The sequence below is a fragment of the Castanea sativa genome, chromosome 1, assembly GCF_040712315.1.
Source record: "Castanea sativa cultivar Marrone di Chiusa Pesio chromosome 1, ASM4071231v1".
In the NCBI taxonomy this organism is placed as follows: Eukaryota; Viridiplantae; Streptophyta; class Magnoliopsida; order Fagales; family Fagaceae; genus Castanea; species Castanea sativa.
This window is the reverse complement of record NC_134013.1, coordinates 54,664,782-54,687,123: the sequence shown is the minus strand read 5'-3', so window position 1 is coordinate 54,687,123 and position 22,342 is coordinate 54,664,782. Positions and strand designations below refer to the sequence as shown.

General features: G+C 39.3%; 1 protein-coding gene across 1 annotated transcript; it reads right to left on the bottom strand.

Annotated features, from left to right (window-relative positions):
• Nucleotides 1-528: 528 nt before the first annotated feature.
• Nucleotides 529-3,852, bottom strand: LOC142608300 (small ribosomal subunit protein uS3z). The gene is made up of 6 exons (XM_075780050.1): nucleotides 3,666-3,852; nucleotides 3,400-3,547; nucleotides 3,128-3,299; nucleotides 1,410-1,464; nucleotides 1,192-1,323; nucleotides 529-1,066 (listed from the first exon to the last, which is right to left on the bottom strand). Exons 1-6 carry the CDS (start codon nucleotides 3,693-3,695, stop codon nucleotides 899-901), a joined length of 705 nt encoding a protein of 234 aa, XP_075636165.1. The 5' UTR covers nucleotides 3,696-3,852; the 3' UTR covers nucleotides 529-898.
• Nucleotides 3,853-22,342: the final 18,490 nt, after the last annotated feature.

Below are 22,342 nucleotides of genomic sequence, written 5' to 3'. Positions count from 1 at the left end.
ATCAACAAAATTGTTTATCTTGTTTAGGAAAAGATAAAGACAAGATAAACGATATTAATAATTTATTTTACATTTTATCTTAATTGTTTAAATGATATGAAGTAAATAGTTAAAATTATCAATTTATAAAAAAATAAAATTTCCTTTGAGTTTAGAAATCTAAATACCAACCTAATTTAAAGAGAATCCATATACTAAGAGGAGTTTAAAAGAGAAATCCAAATTCCCTTCGCATCCAAGGAATCCAAATTCCCCTCACATCTCATTCCTTTGCTAATTCGCAAAACATAAAAATCTTTAAACATTCCAATCCTTAGCAGATGCAACTGTAACTAAAACCTATCTTGAGAGAAAAGTGGGTAAAGCTACAACCAATGAGAAGGTTTGGAGAGTTTTTTATTTTGGTTATCCGTATTCAACCGCTGTAATCTACAACCAATGCTCTTAGAATCTTGCTAAAGGGAAGCAATTGATTAAATCCTTCTCATACTGATTAACACTATTTTTTACATTATCTATCCAATGAAGGACAAAACGGTCTACCTGATTTTGACTCAAAGTAAGCCTTTAAGGTAAGTTTACTGTTGACAATCTACAAAATTAAAAAATAATAGAAAATTGAAGTTGAGAGTGGTTCACTACTCCACAATTCCATAATTTGTGTATTATTTTGCTGGAACACTCCACACGAGAATCAAATCAAGAATTTTTTGAAAAATAAGAAACGAAATTAATGATTAACTATAATTCAAAATTTGAAATCTTCCACACAAAAAAAAAAGTAGAAAGCAATAAACGTCCTTGTACCCAATATTGGCAATAAGCAACAACTACAAAACTCAGATAACCAAAAGTACAGTGCAGATTACTAATTCATTAGAGTAATAACCATGAAGCTTTAAGCCACAGGGAGGACCTCAATATCTGCCGCCACTGCAGGCGACCGGTAATGATCCTCCTCCTTTGGAGTGTGGATTGTGACCAGATCAGGTAAAGGAGTTTTGGGGCCCATCTTGCCGTGGGGATCCCAATCAAGCATTATCTTGACCTTGATTCCTAGAACGCCCTGTATGCCAAATAGATATTTGATAAGTAGAATATACATATAAAATGTTATGCAAGTCTATTTGGAACATTTGGCCAATGAGAACGGTCTAATAAAATCAACACAAACAGGAAAGTCAATCTAACCTGTCTCAGAAGAACATGTCTAACAGCAGAGTCAATATATTCATTGACTGGCTGACCAGAAGAAATCATATATCCATCCTTGAACTTCATGGCCTTTGCACGTTGTGCCCTAAGTTTTCCACTAACAATCACCTGTTAAATGTACCAATAACATTCAATCCAATTCCAAACAGATCAATAAAAGCTATAACGAAAAGGGTTTGAAGCTGTCTACAAACCTCACATCCCTTTGCCCCACTTTCCATGACAAATCTCAGTACACCATAACAAGCCCTAAATGAGAATAAAATCAATGAAGTTAGTGCAGCTTTAAAGTATAAATCACACAAATGAAGTCAATAGATAAAGTAGAATAGGAAAAAAAAAAAACTAAACCTATAATTCAAAAGGTACACTATTCTATATTGAGGTCGTACTTGAAACCAACCAAAAATCACAAGGCTTGATCTCACATGCAATTTCACAACATCAGAGAAGCATTAACTAGAACACAGCAGCTATCCATGTTCAAAACTTTAGCATGGACCACCATTTTATTTTCCTTATTTATCCAAACAACCACTAGTTTCATGATTTTTAATCCAGTGATGGAAAATATAAAATCTTCCAGTAACCAATGAATCAATGGTATTGATTTCTTCAGGATGCTCCTTGAAACCAGATAGTAAATCAAATTCAGGGGTTAAAAGAAAGAGAGATCCTTTGTTCTTTGCAGAGGGGTAAATTGACCAAAACAATTACAGCAAGGGCACTGAAGAAATAAACTTGGACAAATAGGAAATAATGTGTAGCGATTCCAAGCATACAAATCTAAGCAAGTTTCTTGTCATTGTTTTAACAGCCAGAGTCGCAACTTTAATTTAGTCATCTTCCGACACAAAGATGGTATGAATTATTACCTATTTGCTTTATAGATGACTGACCATATGGTACTGGAATGACCAAGGACAGAAAAATTGGCCAAAAAAAAAATACAGCAAGGGCACTGAAGAAATAAGCTTTGACAAATTGAAAATAATGTAGTGATTCCAAGCATACAAATCTAAGCAAGTTTCTTGTCATTGTTTAAACAGCCTGAGTCACAAGTTTGATGTAGTCATCTTCCGACACAAAGATGGTATGGAATTATTACCTATTTGCTTTATAGATGACTGACCATATGGTACAAGAATGACCAAGGACTGAAAAATGGAAAATAAAAACTACAAGACTGCCAAAGTGCATATGGTTTTCATAATGCGAATGGAAACCCAATTCCAGAGAAGTTATGAAATAAGGAGAGAAGAAGAATTGACAATAATGACCCTTCCAAAGGTTACTGCATGAAAACCAGAGTACTTCACGAGGATGATGGCATGAAGGGTACTCAAGTAATATTAGTATAGTCATCTTCCGACACAAAATTGGTATGGAAACACCAATCTGCTTTGTAGATGACATAAAAACTTGGAACAAAGTCCAAGCTACATAACCCAGATTTACAAAAACCAGGCCCTGTCAATACAAACACATAACCCCCCAATAAAATAAAAACGACTTCCCCAATTTGTCTATCCAGAACAAAAAAGGATTCCCATTCAATAGTCAACACAGAAACATAAGACCCATTTTGTAGTAGAGCAATAAAAACAACACAGTATCAGATTTAAGTTAAACCTAGTGAAACTCTCAATAATGTTACAACATCTAATAATTCTAAATTGGATTAGTTTTTTGACAAACTCCATTAGATTATACATGTATGAGGCTCCTTTACCTATGCTCCACTAGTTCAATCAACCAAGCACACTCTAAACAATATTACAGTTGAAAATTAAGATTTACAACCTACCATCCACATTACAATCTCATAAGTCATATCCACCATTAAACAAACATATACAAAACATCAAAGACATAAACAAAAACAAAATATAAAAATGATTGAAGCATATACCTCCTAACAGCGAGACCTCCGAGAAGCTTGTATCGGAGAGACTCGGCCTGAGCAATAGCGCAAAGACCTCTGTTGTTGACCTTCTCAGCGTAAAGCTCCACGCTGTTCTCTGGAAACTTGAACCTTTTCTGCACCACCGAGGTCAGCTCTCTGATCCTCCTTCCCTTCTCACCTACAATAAACAACCAATTCAAAATAATACAAATTCGCCAAACACAAACCCTAGAAAAATCAACACACTGAGATCACAAAATCACGGAATCGAAACAAACCGAGAACGTTCTGTGTTCGTGTGGCTCTGATGATGATCTCGGTTCGCATCGGCGTAACCCTAACCTCGACGCCGGAGTAACCGTCCTCAGCGAGCTCACGAGTCAGGACCTCGTTCAGCTCGGCGTAGAATACTCCGTCAGCTACGAACTGTAACAAATACAAATAAACAAAAGCTTGAAATGAGAAACGACTGGTTCTGTTAGGTTCGCATTTCTGTTTTCTCGGGAAACAGACGAGGAGAGTTAAGGAAAGAGGAGGATCTGACCTTTCGCTTCTTACTCATCTGAGTCGCCATTTTCGAAGGAAGAGGAGAAGGGATCTGAACTCTGAGCTTGAGGTGGCTTGTGCTCTGTCGATTCGAAAACCCTAGGGTTTTTTCTGAGGTGGAGAAGAGGGGTTATATGTATGGGAGGGCAAGGGAATCTGACGGTGGATATGGAATTAGGGTTTTCGCTTCAACGGATGGGATTTGTTTATTATTTTACGGCTCTGTTTGGTGAAGGGGTTGTGTTTTGTCGAGTGTAATACTAATAAGTAAAAGTAATAACGACTTCTCGTCGTAACACATATCGAGTTATTAACAATTTAACACTTGGCTTTCCATCACGCTTTGTGATGAATTTCGTTACAAAAGGTACCTTGACAAAGAGGACAATATAAATTTATAACAAAAAAACAAATAAAACCTTTTGTCCATTGTATTTTGGTCCCATATATTCCATTTTTGTTATTTTGGTCTTTTTAAGTTATTATTTGCTAATTAGTTCTAGTTAGCTCAATTGGTAAAGTTTATGATAGTTGTATAAGAGATTTGGGGTTCAATTCTCACATACACCAAAAACTGATTAGTGTTTTGATTTGATGATATAGAACTATCATCAGGAGTGAATGTCATCAATTGAAACTATCTCAAAAAATTTATTTGCAATCGCTAAAATAACAAATGTGAACTTATATGACCAAAATAACAAAAATGAAACATGCAAGACCAAAATGATAACTAATTAACTTAAAGAATACAATTTGTATGTTATTCCTAAATTTATTGCAAGATTGTTGAGGGTCATTTTTCACGTTTCACACCTAGCCACGTGTTTTGCATCTATTATATGTCTTTTATTTAGACTTTTTCTAAGAAAGAAGTCAAGTCTGACATCTTCACAAAATAGGCTTTAGGTCCATTCTGCCACTGCTAATATGTACACAAGCATTAAATCTGGTCCAAGAAGCTTTACTGTGAAATGAGCTTAGTGGAAAGCACTCATCAAGCAAATGTTAATTTGTAACATGGTAGGTTACATACTCATGAATACGCGCGCGCACACACACACACACACACACATATATATGTGTGTGTGTGTGTGTGTGTGTGTGAACGTAATTCAGATTGGCCATGAAGCTCGAAGAGGAGTGTCTTTTTTAGGAGAGAGGGAGCACTTTAGTGGTGCATGCAAAACTATTTTGCTACGGGGTTTCTCTACCATTTCAAAACTACTAATTTGTTGCTATTTTTCTTTACTAATACCTATGACTTTCTTTGTTGTAGTTGCTGTTCTCTTCTCTTGCAATTCAAACCCGGACCGGATCGGGAGGTTGGACCGTGAAAACTAAAAACCGGATGGAAATTCGGTTTTTTAAGTATAGAGAACCGAGCATATGTTGCAATTTTGTGAACCACTAAAACCGGGGATGGACCACACGGTCCAACCCCTTAGCAATTTTTTTTTAATAAAAACAACTTAACACAATTTTATTCTACTTAATTAAATTATCCATCTCTTACAAGGAATAAAACAAAATTATAATTAAAACCCTTCAAAGATATTCAACTTTACTTCAAAAATTAATCATAAATTTTAATGTTTTCATGGTTATTATTTTATTTTATTAACTTTCTTATTTAATTATTAAATATATGCTTGAAAATCATTAAATTTCCCTCACATATATAGATATATTAGGCAATTTTGCTAGTTTTATAAATTTAATATCTATATTTAGGCTTTAATTAATTATTAAATTAATTATGAAGTCATTACGGTTCGACCCCGGTTCAACCTCGGTTCGACCCCGATTTAATCTCGGTTCGATCTCAAAAATCTTGAGCTTCTCCCTTTTACGGTTCAATAAACGGGTCGGGTCTGAAAACCTTGTTCTCATGTTCTATTATTATTTATACACAAATTTTGGGACTTTCCCACCCTTTTTCCCGTTGACTCCCTTGCTCCATATTTGGCAATTCGTATTTCAAAAGAGGTTTTGATTTCTTTCTCTATATGGTAAATACACTAATCTCAACGCTAACTCTCAAATCCCAGCAGCCCTTCTTTTCTAACAAGAATTATCTTATTTAGCCAAGGTTCAATCTTAAGATTTTCTAAGCATGCACCTTATGGTCCACCATGATCTCCATCCATTCGGTCAAAACACTTCCCAGCAAGTATTTTTTCCGAAAGGACCATGATGGAATTCTAAAAACCAAAGACTCCCTCCCTTCACCAAGCCATAACTCCTCAGCTTTAATCAGCGGTAAGTCCTCCTCTCTTTCCAAGTTTGGGATGCGGAGGAGCAGGACCCATCCTTTCCTTCACACTGCACAATGCCTTAAAATCCAAAACTGCTTCCTTGGACCATTTATTTCGTGCTCTGCAACATTTGATATCTCTTTTCTTATCTCATTGGATCTCATTCTGCAGCTTGAAACATAGGAATTTCCAATTCTGTAGTGTTTGAAACTGGGGATTCTCCTCCTTTCAAGGCATGTTTTCCTCCGTTCAATCGTGTTTTCTTCTGTTCTGCCGTGTTCTTCTAATTTCCCACCTTTTCATTGGAATGCCCAGTGGAGGTTTTACGTTCCACCGGTTTCTTCTAACTCCTTTATACAAAGGGGTTAGGTCTTTTCATTTCATATCATTCCCTAAGAGTATCTCCAGCAGATTCTCCAAATTTTTGTACTATTTAGAGAATAAGCAGTGATTTTTACCTTTTAGGTACTCACTTTTTCAAATACACTTTCCAACAAATTCTTTATTCCATTATCTATCTCATTTAAATATTATTTCTTCATTCATTCTTTATTCTTTTTTTATCATCATTTATTCTTCCTATATTCATTCCCAACAATTATATTTTTCAATAAAAAGTATTATATCAACAATATTTTTCGCAATATTTTCACAAGAATCACATCAAAATCTTACGTGAAAAGTTGTTATTAATTCTAATTTGAACCCACTGCATACACCTATCCCACTCCTTTCCTCTATCTACCTTCTTTTTCTTTTTCTAGTTCTTTTCAGATCATTTCTTCAGCTCTCTGTCTCTCTTTTTCTCTAGCTATCTTTTTTTTTACTTTTTCCATTTCTACTTGATTCTAGAACACTCTCTCCCTCTATCTCACGCAAACAAATTCTCTCTCATACACACATAGATCACTGGTAGAGAAGTGGAGATCGGCGTTCTACATGTTTGTTTGTTTGTTTTTTTTTTTGTTGTTGTTGTGGTTTGATTAGTTTTATTTTATTGTTCAGATTTCATTAGGCTTATGAGAAAAATTGTTTTTGTGTTTCAAATCTTTCGATTGGGTTTTGTGTTTTTGTTTTGTTTGTGGTATATTACCGTTGAGATAGAGAGTGAAGAACGAAAGAGAAAAGGAATGAGAGAGAAATAATTTTTTTTTATTCAGCCGGGTATTTTTTTAAGATAAAATAATGGTTTGGAGTTGCTACAATCTTCTCTAGATTAAGAGAAGAACTGTAGCAACTTCAAAAAAATTTGGAAAAGTTTTGTTGATAGAGAACCGGTTGGAGCATGAACAGTAGCATTTTTTGGAGAAAAAATAGAGAATACCGCATCTATTGGAGATGCTCTAATGCAAGGATCTTGGGTCACTTATAGGCTCACTTATTCTCATACCCAATGTTATTCTACATATTTGACCTTTTGCGGGCTTTTTCTATTTTCTTGAATATATTTGGGCCATTCTTGTGCCTAAGTGCTAACTCTTTTTCTTTTTTTAATCAAACCAATAGGCTTGATTCACTAAGCCTTAAGGCCTTACTTGCTGGCCAAAAATGTGTGAAAATTTTTGGATATCAACAAAGATAATAGAGAAAAGAAAGTGAGAATTTGTTCTTATTTATAATTTGACAAAAGCAAATTGTTTGCAGGGTGTTATCAGTTATGTCCCTTTTACCACGTTGCCACTTGTATGGTGTAGAGTAGGTCATTTTTTGGATTTGGATTTAGTTGAGAGAATCAAGTTTACTACTCACATCAACATTGGAGGTGATGGCAACTATCAGTGTGTAATTAACTACGTCCAAACAACATGCCAACAAAGGGTAAGAAGAGAAAGAAACAAACCATAAAAAATTGCTTATATTATGACTGGTGTGATAGGAAAATAAAGGTTTTAGTGTGAGGATGGAGAAAAAAGAATATGATGGGCTGCCAAACAAGGTGAAGACTTGATTCTTGCATCACTTGAATGTTACACACAATAACTATATTTCTAATACATTGATTTCTAGGGGTGAGCGGATTTGAACCTTCAATGTCTCCTTTGGAAACATTAGAAGGTGTTAGTTGATTTACAAAACTCCTGGGGCCCGTTTGGTTGGAGGAGTGAAAAAGTGAGAGAATGGAAAAGTGGGAGGATGAAAAATATTTAGTTTTCCCTCTTGTGTGTTCGGTTGGAGGGGTGGAAAAGTGGGAGAGTAGAAAACTCTTTTGTTCGGTTGGAGAGAAAAATGGAAGGATGGAAAATGTAATTTATATAAATTGACTATTATACCCTTGTTCATAATATGTAAGAAATAGATTTATTTGTACTCATTACATAATATAAAATTTATCACATTATATATATAATTTTTTTTATTATAATGTAAAAAATTAGATTAGGTCACGTTGAAAAAAAAAACGTTCAAGTCACGTTGAAAAAAAAAAAAAAGAAGAAGAAAGAACGTTGAAGTTTAGGCAACATTGAAAAAAAAAAGACAGAGAACATTTCAGGTCACAATGAAAAAAAAAAAAAAAAAAGAGAGGAGAACATTGAAAAAAAAGGTGGGAAGAAGGTATTTTTGTAAAAGTGCTACCATAACACTTTTCTCTCCAGATTTTCCTTACAATTTGAAAGGAAAAAAAATGTGGGCCCGAAGAGAAAACTGGGGAGAGAGAAAAAACTTTCTCCCCAGTTTTCTCTCCTTCCTATTTTCCTTCCCCAAACGAACAATGGAAAACAATATTTTCCACCCTATTTTCCTTCCTTTATGTTCCATCCTCCCTATTTTCCACCCAAACGGACAGACCCTTAGTTTTAGGCACAAAACTTTTGAAATTCAGGTGTTAATGAAAGATAAGGATAGGTGAATTAAGTTAAAATTAGAGTTCCATTAATTTTTTATAAAAAAATAAATTAAGAGGGTTATTTTTTTGGGGTGGGAGGGGCAGGGGACTCTATTAGCATCTTAAGGGTGTCGTGAAAATCCTCATGTAAAGAAAGTGAGTCTATTTGGACCTATGATATGGTCAAAATTTAGGCTTTATTTGAGAGTTCATAAAGAAATGGAATAAGTAAACTATAAAATAATATAATTAAATGAAATGAAATGGAATGAGTATAAGAAATAGAATGGAATATAATATAATTGAAGCCATATTGTTTAGATTTTTTTTAATAGTAAAGGAATGGAACTAAAATAACCTTGTTTAAGAGAACCATGAGAAGAAATGGAAATTAATAATTTTGTAAGTGACACTGCTCCTTGTATTTAAAAAAAAAAAAATCATTTGTTATGATATTTTTACTGTTATTTTCATATAATTAATATTGATAATAACTCAAAATGAAAAAGCAAAAGGATAAAAAGTGCAAAAAACAAATTGATTATGATGATGGCTTAGAAATATAGCCCATTTAGGGTAAGACAACAAAATTCTAATACAAAAAGAGACAAATAATAAGTGGTGGCTTAGAATTAATTCCATTCTTTTTAAATACTCCTCTCTTATTATTTCGTTTTGATAAAAATTTCATTTCATCCTATTCTCTCCAATTCTTGAGAGAATGAAAAGTTGAGCTTTTTGAGAAGAAAAAAAGTGTACCTTCATAATCATTCAATTCCCTAGTTGGTGCTTGTGAGGCTGTGGGTTGGGCGAGTAGCCCTAAAGCTCGTTTAATCAAGTGTTAGGAGATTGGGTCTTCAATGATTTTCGGGCCTTGTGTGATGCTTATTTAACTGGACTTATTTGGGTGTACAAAATTGGCCCCAAACAGATTTCAAAACTGTTCCAAAGCACTCTTTAATTTTGCATTCTTTTTTTTTTTTTCGATAAAAATAGAGCCTTTTTTTTTGTATTATAATTTTTGTTGATATAATGGTTTGATATCTTGTATCTTGTTATTGCGATATAGAATTTATTCTCTCCATCGCCAAAAACTCTTTCAAACAAAAGGTCTTGCAATACTGATGGTAAAAGGAAAAATTAAGTTGATGTGGGGGAGGCAATGACTCAAGCAAGAAAGATGGATTTGTGAAAATTGATTTTGTTAATCACTTCGAAGGACATAAGAGTTATGGAGAATGGGGATGAGAATGTATGCTTTTGTTGTTTGTAGGAAAGTAACAAAAGAAGCTTTTATTCTAACTAGACTTGTAGCTGCTAAGTATATACGTGCTAACTTTTAAAAACTACTCATTTGGTATGAAGGAATAGTTTGAATTTCAATTACGTTATTTTCTGGCTAAATATAAATTAGCCCATTTAACTTTGGTGAATTATCATTTTCATCTCTTAGATTTTACTTTGTTATTTTAGTTCTTAAAGTTTATGTTTGTTATCAACGTTTGCCTTTTTGTCTATAAAATGTGTTAACTATTAAAAAAAAATCTTCTTAAGCCTTCTGTAAGGGCAAGAAAAACTTAAGGCCCACGGCCCACTTAGAATAGTGGCTAAATCATTTCATCTAAGGCCCAAAACAAAGAATTTGTAAAAAATGAACAACACAACAAAGAAATGGCTCAGTCCAAGGGTCCGAACAAGAAAGAAAAAGGCAAAATACGTTATTAGGTGAATCAATCTATCCCTTCAAGCCTTCCCGAGAAGGGTAAAACTACAATGTAAATAGTACTGTTCACTATTCTTTCTCTCAATGTTCTTCTCATTTCTATCTTCTATCCTGATATTTCCCCCTCCCTTTTCTGCAATCTCTCTTTCTCATATATATACTCCTCCCTTCCTCACATCTCAACCATCCATTTCTCACCTAACCAGTCCCCTCCCTTGACATTTGTTCCTTCCCATAGTTTGGAGAATATGGTGGAAAGAGCCTGCTTAGCTGTGACTTGCACTGCTCAGGTCACTTCCTCATCAATGCAGCTAATAAAGCTGTTGCCCACCATTTAATAGGGCCTGGAGACTAGATGCAGGACATTCAATGCAGAGGCCACCGGCTACCCTAAACTAGAAACTTCCCCCCTTGACCTTTGGCTCCCACTTGGTAGGCTGTAGAGTGCTTTTGGATTTACCTCTACACCTCCCCGAGCAGCCCTTCTCTTCGGGCTCGTGGCTCATGACCTTGTCACCTTATACTGCGACTCTTAAACTTCATCCTCGGACCCCACAATAGCCCCCTAAAACTTTTGCTATTAACCCTGAGGTAAAAGCGAAGTTTTAGTTACATGAGCCAGCTATACACGTGTCATGCGCATTCCCACATGGTATCGTCCTTTGACTTGCTTCCAGCACGCTCCTGACACTTCGGAATCCATGATCTCCCATTTATGGCATCAAGCCGTTGTTTGTCTCCCCACGCTCTACGACTTGATCAAGATCGTACGGTCCTAATCTTCCCTCATTAATGAACGAAAAAATTACCGCACATTTTTACCCCTATATAAACAAGGCTTGGGGCTGGTTGAAATTCATTTACACATTCTGGCGATTTGAGTTGAAGCGACCTCCCGAGAAGAACTTTCTCTTTTGCTCATAGGTGTGTTTATTTCCTTACTTGTACTAGTCAATTTATTTATACCACAAAACTCCATAGGTAGATACACTAAGTTAGTGGATATTCCTGAGGCTATGGCTATCTTTAGGGCACAATACAGAATCCCAGATGGTGTTGAACTTTGACACTGTGAATACAATGAATGGCTGGTCTTGAACAGACCTCCAAAATCTGTGGTCATTACTATGATCGCTTTCATTGAAGGCGGAATGGAACTTCCCATGGGAAGGGTCACTAGGGATTTCTTAATAAATTATAGGCTAACCCCCACTCAATGCTCCCCAAATGTATTTAGGGTCCTCGGGTGTGTAGATATGTTGAATAGGAAAATGGGGACCAACCTGACTTGAAACGATGTAAACTGGGTATACAATTGCCAAAAAGGGGAGAAAACAAAATATTATATCAAATGTATAGTCCCCGCTGTTAGGTTGATCTCTTGCCTACTTGACTCCAGCAAGGGTATGGACGAGGACTACTTAATCATCTTGGGAGACTAGCACGACGGACTGCATTGTCCCACCTAGGAAGGGGAGCTAGGTAGAATTCCCAAGGACCCTAGGCATATATAAGATGTTACCTTACCTTACTATTTTTGCATGGCAAATGAATACCATACCACTCCAGCCAAGCATTTGGAGAATTTCAAATACTTGAATCGGATCCTTAAGTCAGAGATCTTCCTACATAAGGATGGTCAACTCCGAGCCGCTCATATTATCCTCAAATACAAGCCTTCCACCAAGCACTTTTAGAGCCCGAAGAACGTCATTAAAGCCAAGGACACTTGATTATCTTTGATTGACGTAACAGTCCCAGGGTTCCTGCTATCCGAACCCCCTCTAGAAGGAACTCAGGACGCTCAGCTCCCTGCTCCTCTAGCTGCTAAGCTTCTTTACTCACAAAAGCCCCCTATCCCATCAAATGACGAGGCTAAGGAGTCCACACCCGAGCTTGCCCTTTGGGAAGTCATTAAATAGGACTTCGACGTCTTCTATCAACAAGAAGACCCTGTGAACGTTCCCAGCACTTCCCGCAAACACCCGCATAGGTTAGCGCCAACCAGAAGGCCACAAACATCCCAGAAGGCGTGGGCTTTAAAGAGAAGACGCCTGATCTCATAACCCTACTTAATGCCCATGCTGGGGGCAACATCCCAACAATGGCAGTAGTGCCTCGACCACCTACTCCTGCCGCCACACGCACCTCATCCATTGAAGCTGCGAATAAAAAAAGGAAGAGAGCCCAAGGAGACAAAGGCACCGAAGGTGCCGAGGAAGGGGGGTTACTAAATCTTCCCACCAGCCCCCCTCCAAAGATGCCAAGACCTGAAAGGGGCAACAAAAGAAGTCCTCCTCTACAAGGAATTCCAAGGACTTCGAGGGAGACCAGCCCAAGAAGCCTTCCATCTGGAGGCCTGTCTTTACCCTCAGCTCTGGCAACCCAGTACTTGATGACGCCAATCTGAGGGAGCCCTAGAAGGGAAGTTCAGGTTTTGTGGTCGAGGGTTTGGAGAAGGCTTTATGCCTACCAGAAGACATGGAAGAGCTAAGGTTCTTTAGGAAGCGCGAGGTCTTCCTATCTTTGAAGCAGGATCTAACTAAGGTAGGTGATGCTTCCCCTAGTTTTAATTGGAAAAAGTTCAACTCCATACTTATGTTCTCTTTTTTCAGGCTGCCCAAGCTGCCTTCATGGCCAAGGAGTGGGTAGACCACTCATTGGACATGGCTAGGAAAGCTGAGTACAAGCTGGAGGCTACTGAAAAAGCCCACACGGAGATGGACAAGAAGCTGAAAGACACCCTTGCCTAGCTGTCCGAGGTGGAAAGGGCTCAGAAGAATGTTGAAGCAGCCTTTTCAAGCTCTGAAAATCAAGCAGCTGAGGCATTGAAGGCCTCGAGAAAGGCCGAAAATAAAATGGCTTTGGCTGTGGTGGAGCTAAAGCAAACCAGGAAACAACTTGAGGCTAAGGAGGCAGAAATGTCTTAGGCCGAGTAGGTGGCCTATGATGCGGGTATGACTAAGGCTGCTGAAAGCTTTACTGCCCAACTTAGGGACACCACTCGGGCGTTCTGGCTAGAAGTATGGGGCTAAGCCTTAAGTGTTACTGGGGTTGGCACCGACTCAGAGCTTAGGGCTCTTGAGAAAGTGCACTGCCTCCTAGCCCTATGCTTGGCGCCTAACCTTTAGCCTCAAGCTAATCCTGGCTCCGTTCCCCCCTCTTCCTCGGACCAACCCACCTCTGCTCCTTCTATTACCCCCTCCCAGGATCAGGAACAAGAGCAACCCCAAGAGACCCAGGTGGTGGACGTAGAGAAGGAGGAAACAACAGAGGTGGGCCAACAGAAAAAGAAGAAAAAAGATAAAGATCAAGAGAAAAAGGGGAAAGGGAAGGAAGTATAAGCCTAACTCCACTTTGTATTCACGGATTAAATTGCCAATTTTGTAATCAGGCTCTGATGCCTTTTATGCTTCTTCTTATTCACTTGTACTCAGTTTTTTTTTTTAACATTAATGAAAAAATAGTCAGATTCTACTCCATGTATCTTTACTATATAAATGAAACTTGTTAGTTTATGCTTTACTACCTTGTACTCCCTTAATAATACTTTCATTACTTTAACTTACTCATGGCGTATTCTTCATTCTTATATTTAATCTAATATGGCTTGCACAACAACAGACAAACTGACTTGTACGATTCAACAAAATTTCAAACTTAAACTTACTTTAAACTAGGCTCGGGATCACAAGGTAAACTTATCAGTTCTAACATTTGAATTCGAGGCCTTCCCTAAGGCAGTTTTACCTTGCTATTAATACTTGCACCCTCTTGAAAGGATCACTTTGCCCTACACTTGGACATTAAAGAACCATTCCTAGTCTAATTTTTATCCCACACTTAGGACATTCCACCACAACGTTAATTTAACCTAGGAATCAAACAAAGTTTAGGTTCTATTTAGCACTAAGAGTTTTTCAAACAGTGTTAATTTACCCTGGGCTTGTGACTTGAGGAGTCAAACAAGGCCTAAGTTTTGTTTAGCACTAAGAGTCTCTCATGCAATGTTAATTTACCCTAGGTGAAAATGTTGAAAAAAACCACCACACTTTGAGTGGTGAGAGTTGTGCATATATATAATCATTTACAGATTGTATAGCATAATTACACATAAATGTTGATTACAAAATAAATGGAAATAATTAGCTAAACAAGCTCCTATAATTGAGGGTCAAAGGTTGCACATATGTAAGCCTTAGATTAGGGCAGAGGATCCTCAACACCCCCCTCCCCCCGCAAGCTAAGGGTCGGATTGGGACAGACGTGAAGCTTGGAGGGAAAAAACTGAAAGAGAGGCTTAGGCACACTTTTAGTGAAGAGATCGGCAACCTGTAAGTACGAGGGCACATACTGTGTGCGATTTTTGCCAGCGACAACAAGTTCGCGAAGAAAGTGGTAGTCTAACTCAACATGCTTGGCCCACTTCTGAGAAACATGGTTGGAGCTCAAAAAGATGGCACTTTTGTTGTCGCATAATAGAAGGGGCCGCTGTGGAAGAGGAACTTTGAGATCACGAAGGAGATGCATGAGCCAAAGAAGTTTGGCGGCAGTGAGAGCAAGGGCACGATACTCAGACTCACAACTTGAACGAGAAACTGTAGGTTGCTTCTTGGCACTCTAGGAAACCAAATTGTCGCCAAGGTAAATGGAATAACTAGAGGTAGAGCGACGAGTGTCTGGACATCCTGCCCAGTCAGCATCAGAGTAAGCAACTAAAGCACCAGGAGCAGTGGATGAACGAAAAGTGAGCCCAAAATGCAGTGTACCCTTGACATAGAGAAGAATGCGCTTTACAACAAGAAAGTGGTCTTCAGTCGGAGAGTGTAGAAACTGACTAACAGAGTTGACAGCATGAGCAATATCAGGACGCGTGATAATCAAATACTGAAGGGCACCTACAAGAGATCTGTAAAGAGTAGGATCCGAAAACAAAGGACCATCAGAAGACAGGTGCTGAGAAACAACCATAGGGGTGTGAACAGGCTTGCTATCAAGTAACTGAGCACGAGTGAGAATGTCACGCGCATATTTTAGCTGACTGAGAAAAAGACCATCAGTAGTTGGTGTAGCTTCAAGACCAAGGAAGTAACTGAGAGAACCCAAATCCTTAGTAGCGAACTCAGAATGAAGCTTACAAGTAAAGCGTTCAAGAAGAGAAGAGTTGTTTCCGGTAATAATGATGTCGTCAACATAAAGAAGCAAATAAATAATGTCAGACTGCCTGTGAAAGACAAAGAGTGATGTGTCTACACAACTGCAATAAAAACCAAGGTGAATGAGGAAAGAGCTGAATCGCTAAAACCAAGCACGAGGTGCTTGTTTGAGGCCATAAAGAGATTTCTTCAACAAACAAACATGATTAGAAAAGCGAGGATCAATGTACCCAAGAGGCTGTTCCATGTAGACTTGTTCAGTAAGATGACCATTGAGGAATGCGTTTTTGACATCAAGTTGTCGGAGAAGCCAGTGGTTGGTCACAACAAGTGAAAGGACAACACGGACAGTGGTAGCCTTAATGACAGGGCTGAAAGTGTCAGTGTAGTCAAGACCAAGTACCTATGTATAGCCTTTGGCAACAAGGTGGGCTTTGAGACGCTCGATAGATCCATCGGGCAAATACTTGGTCCGAAACACCCATTTGGAACCCATAATGTTGGTGTTGGCAGGTCGAGGAACCAAAATCCAAGTATGATTATTTTGCAAGGCTTGAACTTCTTCATCCATGGCAGCGAGCCAAGCAGGATTCTTAGCAGCAAATTTGAACCCTTTGGGCTCAGTGGAAGCCAAGAGAGCAGAGAGAAGACCAGAGGATCCCAAGAAAGCAAGATTCGCCGGATGGCAAGTTTTGAAAATACCAGCTTTGGTTCATGTGAGCATAGGATGAGAACCCGCTGGAATGGCAGCAATAGGAGCAACAGGGGGCAGCTCAGTGGGCACAAGAGAAGCTGAACTAGGATCCGAGTGTGGCAAAGAGGGACTTGCAAGAGAATCACTGGCCTGCAAAGACTTGTCCACGGGATCAATACAAAGAACACACGGGCTAGATTCAAATTGAGTAATGTGCAGGGAATGGGGCGCAGGGGAGGATGGGGGCATGTCTGTATGGGGAAGACTTGGTTCCAAAAAAATTGAAAATTGGAGGGAGGATATGGGTTGAGCTTGGGAGGTATCTAGGTAGGGAAAATAATTTTCATCAAATTGAGCATGTCGGGTGATATATAGCCTAAAGGTAGTGGGGTCAAGACAACGGAACCCTTTATAAGAGGGGCTGTATCCCATAAAAATGCAAGGAATACTACGGGGGGAAAATTTATTAGGTATATAATCATGTAAACAAAAATAAACATGACAACCAAAAGGATGAAAATTTTCATAATTTGGAGGGGAACCATAGAGAAGCTTAAAAGGGGACTTACCTCTGAGAAGTGGTGTGGGCAAGCGGTTGATGATGTAAGTTGCAGTGCTAAAGGCGTCAACCCAAAAGCGAGGAGAAGTGTGGGAATGAAAAAGCAAGGCCAAACCGATTTCAGTCACATGACGGTGTTTTCTTTCAACGCAACCATTTAGGGCGGGAGTATATGGACAAGATAGTTGATGATGAATGCCAGAGGTACGAAGATGAGTTTTAAAGCAGTTGCTAGTAAATTCTGCACCACCGTCACTTTGAAAATTTTTGATATGGGTAGAAAATTGGTTTTCTACAAATTTTTGAAATTGAATAAAGGTATCATAGAAGTCAAATTTCCATTTTAAGGGATAAAGCCAAGTAAAGCGAGAATAATCATCAATAAACAAAACATAGTAGACAAAACCCAAATTTGATTTTACAGGTGAGGGACCCCATATATCGCAGTGAATAAGATCTAACACATTAGACGACCTATGTTCATTGCGAGAATAAGGCAAACGATGACTTTTCGCAAGTTAACATGTATCACATAATGTAGGAGATGGCAATAAAGAGGTAAGATAAAGTTGTCCTTTTTTTATTTAATAAAGAAATAACAGAATGATTTACATGGCCAAGGCGAGCATGCCATAAATCATACGAAGCATGAAGAGATTTATTTTTAAGGATAGAAATAAAAGTGGAATTGTCGCGCTTTAGCACATATAAGCCTCCATCACGTTTACCAGTTGCCACCACCTTTCCCGTTTGGTGATTCTGAATAGTGAAAAAATTATCAGTAAAGGTAACGGATAAAGGAAAATCATTTGTTAATTTGCTAATGGAAAAAAGATTTTTAGTGAGGTGGGGAACAACTAAAACATCTAACAATTGAAGATTTGGGGAAGGGGAAAGTTTACCAGTGTGGGTTATGGGTAGGGACGCACCATTCCCTTCAATTACACAATCCTTACCCGTGTAGGTAGTGGAGTGATCCAAAGTGGAGTGGGCTGGAGTCATGTAGGTCAAAGCCCCTGTGTCCAAAAACCAGTCAGATGCTTCATTCCTAGACAAAGAGCACGAAGAGGTGAAGGCTTCTGCAAGTTGCGCTGTGGGTTCATGCCGATCATAGCGCTGCCTGCACCAATATGTATAGTGTCCTTCTAAGCGGTAGACCTAACAGCGAGGTAGGTGGCGACCTTGGTTGGTGTTAGCACGGCCCTATCCATGACTGGAAGAGTCACTGCTGGAGCCATTTTCACGGCCTTGTTTGTGACGAGAGAAGCCACCCCCGCGATGAGAAGAGGTCCGGGTAGTGGTGAACGCTGCAGCTACGTTTGCCGGAGTCTCTAGAGATTTTTGAAAGAGTTCAAAACTCTCAGCTTTAGACACAAGGTTAGAGAATCAAGGGAGGGGGGTTTGTGCCATTTGAGCAGTAGAGAAACTGGAGAAATTGGGCCTGATACCACTGAGAAACTAGTGGACTTTGTCGGTTCCATCAACGGGGCGACCAATTGCGTGAAGCTGATCACACAAGGCCTTGAAGGCACGGGCATAAGTTGTGACTGGACGGGTGCCGCGCTTCATTAATTGGAGGTCATCTATGAGGTGAATTTCACGGGCCTTGGAGCGGTGGCTAAAGGTGTTTTCGAGGGCGGTCCACACCTCACGAGATGTGGAGAGGCCGACGGCTTCAGCCATTGCTTCCTCTGTAAAGGAGGAGAGGAGAAGGCTAAGGAGGTGCTGGTCGGCTGCTTTCCATGCTAGGTGTTTGTTGCTTGGTGTTTGAGAGGTGGGGGGGGTCGAATAAGGGTGGCGGCACAAGGGTACCATCCATATGACCCAGCAAGCCTTGACTTTAAAGGAAGGGAAGAAGTTGACTCTTCCATAGAAGATAGTTGGAGGAGGAGAGCTTAATGGTAACCATGTGAATCATGGTGTTGAAGGGAAGAAGGGTGGAAGAGGAATCGGAAGAGGAATCAGAGGCCATTGAGGATCGTGGGATGCTAATCCAAGTATGGCTCTGATACCATGAAAATGTTGAGAAAAACCACCACACTTTGAGTGGTGAGAGTTGTGCATATATATAATCATTTATAGATTGTATAGCATAATTACACATAAATGTTGATTACAAAATAAATGGAAATAATTAGCTAAACAAGCTCCTATAATTGAGGGTCAAAGGTTGCACATATGGTAAGCCTTAGATTAGGGCAGAGGATCCTCAACACTAGGCTTGTGACCCGAAAAGCCAAACAAGGCCTAGGTTATGTTTAGCACTAAGAGTCTCTCTTGTAATGTTAATTTACCCCAGACTTGTGACCCAAAGAGCCAGACAAGGCTTATGTTCTGTTTAACACTTAAAGTTTTTCCAACAGTGTTAATTTACCCTAGGCTTTTGACCTAAGGAGTAAGACAAGGCCTAAGTTTTGTTTAACACTTAGAATATTTTGCCACAGTGTTAATTTACCCTAGGCTTGTAACCCGAGGAGCCGAACAAGGCCTAGGTTCTGTTTAACAATTAGAATATTTTGCCACAATATTAATTTATCCTAGGCTTGTGACTCGAGGAGCCGAACAAGGCTTAGGTTTTGTTTAACAATTAGAATATTTTGCCACAATGTTAATTTATCCTAGGCTTGTGACCCGAGGAGCCGAACAAGGCCTAGGTTTTGTTTAACACTTAGAATATTTTGCCACAATGTTAATTTACCCTAGGCTTATGACCCGAGGAGCCGAACAATGCCTAGGTTCTGTTTAACACTTAGAATATTTTGTCGGTTGACTGTTTCAATATATATATCAACAAAGGAACAGAGCATAATCAAAATGTGTGTGGCAAAAGAAGTTGTATTATTAATAATAATAATAACGTTGTAAATTTTTTACGTTCCATGGACGAGGGATTACATTTTCATCCAAATCTTCTAAATAATAAGCCTCAATTCCAGCAATGGAAGTGATCTTATGTGGTCCTTCCCAGTTAGGGCCAAGTTTTCCCTAGGATGGGTTCTTTGCTGCCCCGACTACCTTCCTTAGTTCAGGTCTCCTGGGGCCAATATCCTTAACTTCACTCCCTTATCATACCCTATTTAAGTTTTTGTTGATAACAAACCATTTTCACTATGGCCACCTCTCTTCTCTCCTTGGCGACATCTAGGCCATTGAGGAACAAACAATTATTCTCCCCAACGTTGAATTGATCAGTTCTCAAGGTTAGAAACCTTGACTCAAGGGGGATCATAGCTTCTGCCCCGTAATTCATTGAAAAAGGGGTCTCCCCTATTGATCTACGGGGTGTAGTACGATAAGTTCATAACACATGGGGCAGCTTGTCCACCCATTTTCCTTTAGCGTCATCCAACCTTTCTTCAATCCTACCACTAAAACTTTGTTGGTGGCCTCGGCTTGACCATTTCCCTAGGGATAAACAGGTGTAGAATACCCATTTCTGATCCCCAGAACCCCACAATATCTTCTAAAGGCTTTGCTATCAAATTGAAGGCCATTATCCAAGATGAATGTATGTGGAACTCCAAACTTGGTGACAATATTGCTCTAGACAAATTTTTTAGCATCTACATCTCTAATGCTAGCAAATGGCTCAACTTCCACCCATTTAGTAAAGTAATCCATACCAACAAGGAACCATCTTCGGTTACCAATAACTCGGGGAAAAGACCCGACGATGTCCAAGCCCCACCGAGCAAATGGCCAAGGGCTAGACAGTGGATTTAGAACTCCCCCTAGTTGATGGATATTTGGTGCATATCTCTGACACTGGTCACATTTCTTGGCATAATTTGGGAAGCTTTCTGCATGCTCGGCCACCAGTACCCCTGGGTAAAGGCCCTGTGAGCTAAAGACCTACCACCTGTATGACTCCCAAATATACCCTTATGCAGCTCTTCCAACAGGGATTCCACTGCCTCTGATGTACACACAGTAAATATGCACCTGAGTAAATGGGCTTGTATAACTTCTGCTCTTTAGATAACCAATAGCGGGGAGCACTTCTACACACCTTTTTCGCTTCAGCCTTATCCTCGGGCAACAATCCCTACTTCAAAAAAACTATTATGGGGTCCATATAGCTTGATCCCACCTGTATATTATGCATCCCAACCACAAGTTCCCTTGTGAGACTAAAGCTAACCATGTCCTCAATTATGACAATCCGAGGAAGTTTTGACCCTAGAGAAGTAGCAAGCATTGCTAATGAATTAGCGTGAGCATTCTGTCCTCTAGGGATTTGCTTCAACACAAAACTCTTGAACCAGGTCCGGGCTCACTGCACCTTAGTGAGGTACCCTTGCATCCTCTCATCCCGAGCTTCAAAATCTCCATTGACCTGGCCCACGACCAGTCTAGAATCAAAGTATAACTCCACTACTTCTCCTCCTAAGTGTTTGACCATAGCTACTCCCGCTAGAAGTGCCTTATACTCGGCCTCATTATTAGTAGCTAGGAAACCTAATCATAATGATTTCTCCACTATTAACTTCTTGGGAGTTACCAATACAATCACAATTCTTGCTCCACTTCGGTTAGACGCCTCGTCCGTGTAAACCTTCCACGGGGGAACAACGATGGCTGATGTGACCATTACCCCCATAATCTCTTCATCCTTTCTGATGTTACCCTCAGTGAACTCAGCCACAAAGTTTGCAAAGATTTGCCCCTTTATGGCAGTCCGAGGCATGCACTTGACATCATAGGCTCCCTGCCTTGTTCCCCATTTAGCAATCCTGCCGGTGTAATATGATTTCCTCAAAAGAGCTTTCAGAGGGAGCTGGGTGAGCACCTCCACAATGTAGGCTTGAAAGTAATGAGGGAGCTTCCTCGTGGCATGCACAATAGCTAACACTACCTTCTCTAAAGGTAGATAGCGCGTCTCAGCCTCTTGTAAAGATTTGCTAACATAGTAGACAAGCCTCTGAATCCCATCCTCATTTCTGACCAAGATGAGACTAATAGCGTAGTCTGTGACTACTAAATACGCATACAACACCTCCTCCTTCTCGGGCCTAGAAAGTATAAGGGGATTGGAAAAATATTTTTTGAGGTCCTCAAAGGCCGTTATGCACTCCTCGGTCCACTGAAAATCTTTCCGCTTATAAAGGAGTTGAAAAAAGGGACGACATCTATCCACGAATCGAGAGATGAACCTATTCAATGCTACAACCATTCCAATCAGTTTCTGCACCTCTTTGGGATTTCGAGGAGGATGTAAGCTGTTAATAGCCTTAATCTACTCAAGATTGACTTCAATCCCCCGGTGCGTGATCATATAGCCTAAAAACTTCCCTGAGCTAACCCCAAAAGAACACTTGGAGGCATTCAGGCACAACTTGTGTTCTCTTAAAACTGAGAATATCTCTCCAAGTCTACTAAGTGATCCTCTACACGCTTGCTCTTTATTTCCATATCATCGATGTAAGCCTCCATATTTCTTCCTATTTGTGACTCAAACATC

Coding starts and splice junctions, on each gene's coding strand:
- LOC142608300 (XM_075780050.1), bottom strand. CDS start 3,695: ATGGCGACTCAGATGAGTAAGAAGCGAAAG. Junction 1,465..3,127: donor GGAGGTCTCGCTGTTAGGAG/GTATATGCTTCA, acceptor ATTCTCATTTAG/GGCTTGTTATGGTGTACTGA. Junction 1,067..1,191: donor GACATGTTCTTCTGAGACAG/GTTAGATTGACT, acceptor TTTGGCATACAG/GGCGTTCTAGGAATCAAGGT.